Here is an 11,722-nt window from a genome sequence, read left to right on the forward strand (position 1 = left end):
CTAGTCAATTTTGGTTCAAATTGTATAAAACATCATGTATAATGTAATATTTATTATATATATTTAGTAGTTAAAACTCTAGTTACTCGTACTGTCCTTAGGTTGTTGCTGTCTTTATTGTTGCTTTTGTTAAAACAAAAAAATCGCATGACAGTGCAAAAATATCTGAGAAAATTATGTACTTTTAGAAATGTATTGTATTTTTTTTAATTATGATTCACGTAGACATTTAAACCAATAGTAACTTTTTTAAAAGGGTTATTTTTAATTAATAATTAAAATTATATCAAACTGTAAAAATAAAATGTTTGACAATTCTTAAAAATAATTACTACATGTAAATATGTCAAAATAATTTTTATGTATGTAAAAATTACGATGTATTCGATAGCTATAAAAAAGTTACACTCGATTTTTAAGTTTCTTTAATACTGAATAATTAAATTATGTATTTGAATTTATTTAAAAATCAAACATTTGCTTGGTTTTTTTAATGTTAAAAATACGTGTAATTATTTATGTAAAAATAGAAACATTGTTAATCGTGTTTGTGAATTGTAAATATCAAAATTAAGTTATAAATATGTACACTTGTATACCTTTTTATATTGTCTTGCTAAAAATACTCAAGACTTGTGTACTTGTTAGGATTTTTGTCAAATATTTGAGTGGAGTGGTCTTAAATGATTTATCAATATTTTTTCTTAGATTTTGGTATTCGTTAATATTATTTTTGTAAATTAGTATTTAATAAAGGCGGTATTGTACATAATGTAAATTGTTTTTTTTGTAATGAAGTGACACTATGTACCCTTTTGTGAGCTGATATTAAAATTTAACACAGATGCTCGTTCTGACTGAACAAACGATAAACAGGAATAACTTTTGTTCAAAACTTAGCACATAGGCTTACTAACTGTACAATTAACTGAACAGTTAGTATGCCTGTCACCTGCACCTGTAACTATACAGTTAGTATGTTATTTGCTGCACAGTGGTAACTGCCTGCATGCATACAAGGTGCTGTACAGTTGGTATGCATACATGCACAGTTTTTATCTAAACAGTTCTACAATTCATTTACATTTAAGTACAATTTTAACTGAAAAGATCCACTAATACAATTAAAATTGTGGGCTTTACTGTAAATTCATATTTTTTTTATGAATTCTGGGCGAATTATTACAAATGGGCGACTAGTAGAAATAAAATACGATTACATTTTAGGTTTTTATTTCTAACTGGCAGTTTATGTCTTAAAAATACAGTACACTTGGAAATAATGTTTACATGCAGTAAATATAAAGAATATTTTTATAAAACATTAGTTTTGATAATACTTTAAGTAAATTTCCTCTATCAACCTTTTACATCTCTAAAAAATGTTTTTAAAAAGTTCTTTTGTAATAATTATAAAGCTTTTTATTGATAGGTAGCCATTAACATTTTTTTTACTAAAAAGTGTATCAATACAGGGAAAAATCCTATAATAATGAAAACTATAAAGTTAATATACTAGAAGATATAAACATAATCTTAATTGAATTAAAAAAAAATAAGGAATTCAAAACTTTTACGTACTTATCCTAATTGAGACCTAAAATATAATAAACTAAAGTTAAAAGCATCTAGTCTAGACACCTAGGATATATTGACTGGTGTTTTTTACTAAAGAAAACGCACTTTAAACAAGGATATGTGATTATTCAACATTTCTACAGATATATAGATTGATCTAAAAAAAATAAAATCGTCGATTTAACAAAATAAAAATAAACTAATTTTTTTGCACATATTAAAAAGTGTAATTAAAATGAAGTATGTCCAAGACGAGGTTCATTTTATTATTCTATACATTTCTTAATATACAGTGTATTTCATATTCTTCAAGAAATGAACCATTAAATTAATTTTAAATAAAAGATCCTGGCTTCTGTAAAATATTAAAAATGTAGATATGCCGATATTAAGTAAGCGCTATGTGAAAATAAGAGACAATAATATTCTGGTTTCTTCATATTTAGGATATTTTATACATTTTTTGTCTGTAGTGCGCGTTCCCACTGTGTAGTAGTTGAGGTTCAGAAGAGGGGGGGCGCGAGCGGGGGGCAGGGCGAGGTGAGCACTTCTCCGCCGCTCTCCGTGATAGCAACCGTCTTATGGTGCTCTATGAGATCCGCTGGAAAATACAAAACCATATATGAAAATGTGTCATATTTATTGAAAAATTCAGGGTTTAATTAGGTTAGTTTTGTAACGTTGTATACAAATATGTAACGTACAGACGAGGCAGTAAACAAAATATTTTCACCAGTAATTCCTCTGAAAGGTATATCAATTGAAAAGTTTAGTGTATTTGCTTACAAAACATTTTACGAAATTAAAATAAGTGGTACCTTGTAACAGAGTAAAAATAATTGAATATGATGCCATCTATTGACAATTAAATAAAACATTGACATGTAGTTCCGAGGATCTATCAATAGATGACGTGAACAAATGTTTTGTATCAATTGTTTCTACATTTGAGTATGAGAGGTGTATATAGGAAGTGTGTGTGTGCGAGTGAGACAGTGAGAGCGAGTACCGAGCGTGGCGTGCGCGGCGGCGCTGCCCCCCAGCAGCCGGTAGCCGCGCTCCGCCTCCACCAGGTAGTGCTTGCAGCGGTCGTGCGCGCGGTACGACAGCGCGTAGCCCCACACGCGCTCCGACACGCGCACCAGGTAGCTGCCCGCCGGCTGCGCGCTCAGGGCGCGCTCCGCCTCCGCACGAGACACGACACCTGAATAACACAAATGTATAATTAAACAAGGACCGGGTGAGAGTACCCGATGGCGATCTCTGGAAGATTCAGGCGTGCAGTCTCCGTGTCAATCCCCTATAGGCATGGCTTATCTGATTGGGTTGTGTGATCGCCTCGCTCAATTTTCTTCCCCTGTCCATGCACACCCTTCACATAGCAGCTTAGGTAGAATCGTGGTCAAGCGCTGGTTATATTTTAAAAACCCTCCAAAAAAAACTAATACATATGATCGCACGTCGCAGGACCATCCGAGTCCCTTTCCCTTTCCATCACTTTTTATAAGGCTTTCCTTTGATGGAAAGAGAAAGTAGATTTGACTTTAGAGATGAATACGAAATGGACATCTTTATCCTCTTCGGTTCTTTCTCCTTCTTCAATTAAGGGTAGGCAACGCATTTGCAATTGCGAAGTGTCTTTTGGCGATTGTAAACGGTAGAAACACGATTATTGTATAATATAAACCAGAATTACCAAAAAAACTTTGATAAAACCTCTAGTCTAGAGTAATAACTTAAAACTAGAGATCAGAAGCTTTAGTACAAAGAATATTTACCATGAAACCAGTCAACTGGCTTGTTGTCCTCGTCCAAACCAACTCCCTTCGTTAGTTCGTGTGTCTTGAACCATTCCAGTACTGCCTCGCGGTTCGGCGGCCTGCCGGCTACAATTTACATAGAAATATTAGTAAAACGTTACTTTTAGTACTCTTGAAGTGATGGGACAGGTTTAAGGGCAACCCTTGTCCCTAGGGAGGGTCGGCACAGTATACTTCAATATTATATCTCTATCAGTCGTATTTCCTTTCGTATGCACATCCATTTTTACACAATCCGTTCTTCTGGCTTCCTCTACTTCTGTATATTCAAAATTTAGCCTGTCCCACCAAATTGTAAACTGTCTGATTACAATCCAACGTGTAATGTGATGGAAATATCGGATTTTATTACCTGATCTGATAGTGACGTCATAACCTATCTGAGCCCATCAGCCAGTGGAACAGTCCTATACTTTCTTGTTTATAATAATTCTGGTGTCCCATTTTCTTTGATCACAGTAGGTTAATTGGACTTTAAGTACGAGTTTATTAATAGTGCCAGTAGACCAAGAGTTTGTAAGCTAACCTTGCGAGGGGCACGACGGGGGCTCCACCTCCGCACTGAGGCGGTGAGCCTCCCGCGCCGCGCGAGCTATCTCCCTCATCGCAGCTTCAGCCTCTTTAGCCTTACGTTCTACACAACACAATATTTTATCTAAAAAACTGTAAGCAGGAGACCATTTAATGAATCTTACTAATATAAGGAAAGTTTAGATGGATGTTAGAGTGTAAACTAAACACATAGGCTACTTTTTATCCCGGAAATAGTTACGATTCCCGTGGGATACAATCTTGTATTTTAATGTTTACTTGATAATTCTGCAACGGTTCCACATATCTTATTGAAATTTGGCACAGATATAAAACGAAGTCTGGAATACACATTGGATAAGGTTTATCCCCGAAAAATGTCCGATTAAAAAGGGACACGTAGTTTTTTATTATTTAAATAGTTCGTCTGTTTTCTAATACCACGCGGATAAAGTCGCGGGCAACAGGTAGTGTTCCATAATTGTGACTATGTTGTTTTTTGTTATACCGTGATTCAACATTCATTTACAGTGATATCGTTGTTTGGCATACCTAGGGCAGCTCAGTAAAGGTATACCTTAGGTACTGAGCTGCCCTAGGTCTGGTATAGGGATATACCTTGTTCCCTCCATACGACATCCATCTGGTGCGTGGTGCGTTGTGCGTCACGTAGCGTGCGTGCTCTGCGTGCGCGTAACCCACGCAGGATGTCTCCCGCACGCGCAGCCGCCACACGCCGCTCCCACGCCGCCACGCGCAAACTCACACCGTCACCTCCGACCACACCTGACTCCTAAACCATCACTATCAGCTCAACACTAAAGAATACATAACAGTGGTAGAGCCCATTTTAACATATTCGCACTGTAGGGATCGCCCGATGTAAAAACATGCTCACACAGAAGACAAGCGTGAAATGGAAGTAATTTCGCGTTTCTGATGAGTGTAAGTCCCGTAGGCCTAATTTCAGACTAATAACCTTGCCACTCTTTATAAGGGTAGGTTGGGAAAGGTAAGTGAATTTGACGGTGGAGGAGATAAGATGGTGGTATATTAAGGGAAAGGCATCTACAATTTAAGGCTAATATACAGTTCTTATGGTAAAATCTATGTTAATAGCCATGATCGTTGGGACGAACAGAACAAAAATTCTTGTATTACATCATAGTACAATATACTCTACTCTTCCAGTGAAACTAGAGCTCTACTGTAGTTTCTAGTGATTAACAGGTATCACGTATACAACATACGTTAGTATGCTTGCCATTTTTAACTTCTAACATACTAACCTGAATCACATCTCTGACGTCCCTCTTGCCTTCAATAAAGTTGAAATGCATAGTGTTCTTGTTGAGGTCGAGTTTCATAGCGTCGTATTCCGCTTTATCCAGTTCTTTGGGCGAAGGCATCGGACCCAGTTCCTCCATGCGCGCGCGCAGCTCGTCCACGGAGCAGTACAGGTCCAGAGTATCTTCAAGAGAGTCCACATTCTTTGGTGACAAATCGAACTTCTGTAAAAATACGTCAAACAACTATTGACAAAATGATTGCATAACTATTTAAACTAGCTTTGATTCCTATGAACTTATATGGAGGTACGCACACTAACTAATTTTTCGTTATGCAACTAAACATTTAGCTGCGAAATAATCGACAATCGCACAACTGTTGCACTACAGTTTAGTTGAAGGTGTGCGCCCGCTCAAAAAAAGAATACATATAGCTTAACAGAAAAGCATAGTAATCAAAACACAAAAGATATTGAATCTCAAACTCGCGATTTATCTTATTTCCATTTTTGTACAACGCCATCATGATCAAACGCTAGTAACACTAAACACGCGGTACCTGTTCTAAGGCGTCTAAAGGCTGGAATTCAATAAGATGTGTAAGCTCTTTCTCGACTGACTTCCTGAGCTGATGCGCCTCTTGGCACGCTTGTGACAGCGCGCGCTGGCGGGCTTCCTCCGCCAGGATATCCTCGATACTGCGGTCTTCGGGATGTTCTCCCATCACCCATACCTGGTAAAAGTTGCAAATCATAAAGGATTTCACGTTAGTAAATTGTTTATTCTGTATTATTTAAGTTATACCTATTGCTCGCGACTTCGTCTGCGTTGAATTAAAAAAGTAATAAAAAATAGCCTTTGCTACTCACTAATAACGTACTTTTTACGGCCCAGTTATTGAGTTATTTCAATACATACAAAAACTTCAAATCTTTCCTCTTTATAAAAGTAATAGATTGAAATTCAAGCATAGAAAATGTAACTAACACTTGAATACTAAAATAAATGATAATTTACTGCAAAACCACACTAATAGAAATTCAAATGAATTTCACTTCGGTCGTTTAAGACAGAATTTGGTCAAGCAACATTATTTTTAAAGAAATTTTAAGCGTGTCTCAGTTTAAAATAGATACCGCACACTACAGACTTTATCGGCCGATAATTTAGTCGGACGATTGATGGATATATATGGAGGTGGGCATTACCGATTTTGTGCTAGATTTTGGCTTAATTTTATATGATCAAACTATCAGCAGATAAAGACTATAGTCTGAGATGGCTTTAAAACATGAAGCGCCATCATACCTACTTATCATACTAATATTATAAATGCAGAAGTTTAGATGGACGGATGGATGTTTGTTAGAGTTTGTAGCCTAAACGGCTGAACGGATTTCGATGAAATTTGGTATAAGATGTAGAGCATAGTCTGGAAGAACACATAGGCTACTTTTTATATCTGGAATAGTTACGGTTCCCGTGGGATTCATTAATTTAGTTTTTTAATATTTACTTGATCATTCTGCAACGGTTCAACATATCTTATTGAAATTTGGCACAGATATAAAACAAAGCCTGAAGTACACATGGGATAAGCTTCATCCCCGAGAAATGTTCGATTCCCGAGGGATATATAGCTTTTTGTTATTCATTTAGTTCATATGTTTTCTAATACCACGCGGACGAAGTCGCGGGCAACAGCTAGTTATGTCATAAAATTAGATCACGACCTTGCCTCACTTGGGCTTGGTATTTTATACCAATTACGTTAAATATAGGACAATAACGTTGTTAAAGATAGGTGCGGGTAAAATAGACCAAGGCTACATCGCTAACATTATTAAAATAAAACATTATTACGCGAAATAACAAGCCCTATAAAACTTGCTGTTATTCTTGTAAAACGACACAGACTATCACATTGTAATCCGTACAGAAAAAAAAAACAAATAAAAAAACAATCACGGCAGTTTATGGTTTTCGTTATAATAAAAAAAAACTATCTACAAAAAGTAGCTGCTTTGGTAAAAACAGTAAAATAACGTCTACAAGGAGGTTACCTACTTGCGTTCGTGTGAACCGTGCTATATAATTACGTTAACATAAGCAGAAAATCCGCATTGTTCTAGAATATATAACTTGACCGTTACATATGTATCTGGCCGCCATTAGCCCAATTTCCCGCGTGAACGTTATGTCATTGTTTATGGTCAGATGTCGCTGCGAACAGGTTTCGCGGCAAACGCGGCTGAATACTTATGAGCGTTAGAAGTCTAGATATGTCTACTTGTGTAACATCGTAAAAAACTAGTATATTTTTATTTATATTCCACTTGAATATGTGTAGTTTATTACTACTGTAGTTTATAACTGATTTCACTGATGCTTAAAATACCACCTAATAGAGAGTGCAATAAAGTTTACTTTACAATGACAATTTCTGTACAGTTAGCAAAAACAACCTTCTTAGTATTATTTTTTAAATAATATAAATAGAGGGCAAGAATCAGTGTATTTGTGTATAATTTAATAATTTAATCTACATCTATCTAATATTCTTATTAATATTATAAAGCAAAAGCTTAGATGGTTGGATTTTTTAGAGTATGTAGCTTAAACGGCTAAACGGATCTTATTGAAATTTGCCATAGATGTAGAGGATAATCTCAAAGAATACATAGGCTACTTACTTTTGTGTTTTTTTAATCCTCGCGGACGGAGACGCAGGCGAAAGTCTATTCGGTCTAAAGGACCACTCTCATCGGACGAAGACATCCACTTAACATCTTCGTGTCACGAAAGTGCATTTTTTGCATCTTTTGTTGCGAACTGTACTATTCAGTTGCATAATCTGTATTGGACTAGTATTCAACTCACCCAGGGTTCACCATCCTCGCCTTTTAGGAACTGAACGTGCTTTTTGACATTATCTTCAAATTTAGGCTTATCTATGACCTCTTTGCTCACTTCGTCATCCCATACCCGCCAGCGACGAACCTGGAAACAAGAGAAACACATCATCATCATCATCTCCTTATCCTACTCCCGTAGGGTCGGCGCAACAGGTTTTTGTCCTCCACATAACTCTATCATACGTCATCTCAGTCATCACTCCCTTTTTGATCATGTCACCTTTTACACAATCCATCCATCTCTTTCTAGGTCTACCTCTACCGATGTACCCTTCCACACTCATAACTAACGTTCTCCTTGTAACATGCGATTCATCCCTCCTCATAACATGCCCATACCATGCTAACCTTTTACTCCTAACCTTCTCTACTATGGGGGCTACTCTCAAACTTCCTCTAATATACTCATTTCAAACAAGAGAAACACATGAAGGACATTAAACCTAGTATAGTACTATTCACGTTTTATGACTGCTTGGAATTTGTGCTAGACGAAACACGGGATATCATTTCAGGTATATGGACGCCTACAGCATTTAATCCAAGCCGTCATAAACTTTGAATCTTACGGTCTATGATTTAAGACCTAACCGCAACAATTATACACAATTCATCAGGAAACCTGACGTTATCCATACTATCATTATAAAGTAGCAAGATTTGTATGTTTAGATTTTTGAAAAAATACTAGGCCGATTTTAAAAATTCCTTCACCATTAAAAAGCTACGTTATCGCCGAGTATCATAGGTTATAATTTCACACGGACAAAGTCGCCAGCAACAGCTAGTTGTAGAATAAAAAACAATATCAAGAAGTCATAGAATTTGCACAACAACAATAATTATTTTTTATTTCATTTATTTATTTTTTATTTATTATGATTTTACAGAAATTATACAATATTTTCTCCACAAAGAGCGGACGCATTATTTATGATGTCAGAGATAAGGGCAATCGAGAGCACAGTCCGCGGACGCCAGTGTAACTTATCGCCGGATGTGACGGCGCCCGAGTATTTCTTAGGCTTTCACACGAGGACAGAACATAGTAGACATTGTAGTACTATTGAACCAACATTGTTACAACAGTATACTAGTGTCCCGGCTTTATCCTCGTGTGAAACAAGTGGCTGGTGATATCAAATGGCGGCAGACGGAAATACTAATAAATTAGGACATTGATAAATAATTTCACAGTATGATAGATATTAAAACGTTAAATAGACAGAACAACATACATCTTACTAATATTATAAGAACGGGCGCATTTGACTAAACTATCACACAACTGTTGTGCGATCGTCGATTGTCGATTGTTTCGCAGCCAATTCAACTGTTTAGTTACTCAACTAAAACTCTAGTAGCGTGCCTTTCCATATAAGCTCCATATATTAAGACAGTGGCAGTGCCCGCTTTAACATCTTAGCACGAATAGGCCGGGCCGGCACGCCCGGTGTAATACCACGACCACACAGAAGACAGGCGTGAAATGGAAGCAATTCCGTGTTTCGTCTGATGAGTGTGGTGCCGGAGGCCTAATTTAAGTCCCTTTCTCTTTACCACCCTTTTCTCATAAGGAGAGGATGTGAAGGGAAGTGGATTTGACGGAGGAGGAGATACATAGGAAGGGGAGATATTCTCTTCATGTGCGTCTCCTCCGCTGTCGGATAGGGGTAGGCAACGCATCTGCAATTGCGGATGTCTATGGGCAGCGGTCGCTTCGCTATTTTGGCGGATTCAGGTGGCCGCTTGCTCGTTTGCCACCTTATGTTAAAAAAAAATCATCCTAGATATCTATACTAACATTATAAATAGGAAAGATTTGTATTTTTGTATGTATTATAACTCAAAAACTATTGGGCCAATACAAAAGATTCTTTAACCATTAAAGCTATCATATGAGTAACATAGGCTATATTTTTTACAATTATTATATTCGCGTGGAAGTCGCGAGCGACAGCTAGTCTAGTATTTTACATTCTCAATCTAACAAAAGTACCTACAACAAATTCCTATACGTTAACCTTGTTCTTGAGAGTTATTTCTCGAACAAAAACTAATCTATAAAGAGTCGCTGTTAGACTTAGCACTTTAGTAAGACTAATAAGTTAACAGGAATCCCACAATGACAGTTTTATTCCTGTAAACCGCATACATGACTCACAGGATAAATGGAAGCGAATTCGTTCTGCTAGTACAAATATAACCATCAGTACAATACCGGACGAACACCTTTGACTAAAATGTTGTAAGATTGTCGATTGTTTTGCAGCGTTCAACTGTTTTGTTGGACAACTAAAAATTGTGTACATAAGCACATAGGAATCAAAAAGTCGTGCGATAATAGTCAATAGTGTTCGCGCTCTTAGAAACTAAAACTCAAATATAACAAAGAAAATAAGACATCGATTATATTAAAACCGCAAAACTTATCTTTGAGATACAGTCTCTAAAAATAACTCGTAACTTGTTGGAATAAAAACTAAATCAAATATAAAAAACGACGTGAAAATGGCGTGAAATCGTAAGGAATGCAATAATAAGAAAGATAAAGGCTTCAGACCACTATATTTGTTTCAAGTATTTTATGCCATTAAGTGGCAAACCAGCAAGTGGCCACCTGAACCCGCCAAAATGGCTATGGGCAGTGGTCGCCTGCCCATAGGCATCCGGAAGTCTATGACATTTGCGTTGCCTAACCTCGACGGAGGACGATCCGCACATAAAGAGAAAAAATACTTCTCTAGTAATAACGTTTATAAGTGCGGTTAGGTTCCCACCATTAGCTTAAATTATAGGCTTTCTGTACGAGAAAGCGCTTAAAGCGTATCAAGATATAATTTGTGTTAGAATCAATGTCAGCTTACTAGAAAGTCTAAATTATACAAATTAAGTCCTGCTTCCACTGGATAGAATCATTACGCTTTTCTAAACATAAGATAAATGGATGTTTTTAAATAAAATTAAAAATATCTTGTTACAGAATCTTACTAAAATTATTAATGCGAAAGTTTAGATGTATGGATGTTTGTTAGAGTTTGTAGCCTAGACTACTAAACGGATGTCGATGAAATTTAACATAGAAGAAGAGGGTTGTCTGAAAGAACACATAGGCTACTTACCTTTTTTTTTTAATTCGACGCGAACGTAGTCGCCAGCGACAGCGAATTATGTTTATAAAGCAACGACTTGACATATTTAAATCTACAAATCCTTTCCTCAAATAACCCATTTACTCTACTCTGTTCAAAACATGTTTATAACGTCAGTAATATCTCCACCATAGTGTGTAAACACCCTTATCACAAGTGAGTCACAACAGTACACAATAAGCCTTTCCTTCAAACTATACGCCATTCGTTACACTTATTGTACAAGGTTATTGCAATTTGAATACATTTCAAGATATACCACTGACCTCTATAAATGGATAGGCTAAGCTATGGTATTTTGGGTTGATTTGAAATTCGCCGTTTTGGCGTTAGCGCCAAACAAGTGGTTGGTTGTGGTGAAGAGTTTTCGAACTAATAATAGTAATATACTTAGCTGTTATTTCTAAATGCCCATTTATCTATATATATATATATAT

At 36.4% G+C, this 11,722-nt stretch overlaps 1 protein-coding gene across 2 annotated transcripts in view; it reads right to left on the minus strand.

Annotated features, from left to right (window-relative positions):
- Positions 1-1,611: 1,611 nt before the first annotated feature.
- The window catches only part of LOC106110923 (SH2 domain-containing protein 4B-like), a 40,144-nt gene continuing 30,033 nt past the window's right edge, over positions 1,612-11,722 (minus strand). For both annotated transcript variants that reach the window (XM_013292881.1, XM_013292882.1), the window contains exons 3-10: positions 8,099-8,218; positions 5,778-5,951; positions 5,219-5,440; positions 4,548-4,722; positions 3,925-4,032; positions 3,357-3,464; positions 2,588-2,782; positions 1,612-2,179 (exon numbers count right to left, since the gene is read on the minus strand). In XM_013292881.1, coding sequence (XP_013148335.1) covers positions 2,082-2,179; positions 2,588-2,782; positions 3,357-3,464; positions 3,925-4,032; positions 4,548-4,722; positions 5,219-5,440; positions 5,778-5,951; positions 8,099-8,218 — 1,200 coding nt within the window. In that variant the 3' untranslated portion in view covers positions 1,612-2,081. The remainder of the gene's footprint in view (positions 2,180-2,587; positions 2,783-3,356; positions 3,465-3,924; positions 4,033-4,547; positions 4,723-5,218; positions 5,441-5,777; positions 5,952-8,098; positions 8,219-11,722) is intronic.

This window comes from Papilio polytes, unplaced genomic scaffold, assembly GCF_000836215.1.
Source record: "Papilio polytes unplaced genomic scaffold, Ppol_1.0 DF824191.1, whole genome shotgun sequence".
Taxonomy (NCBI): Eukaryota; Metazoa; Arthropoda; class Insecta; order Lepidoptera; family Papilionidae; genus Papilio; species Papilio polytes.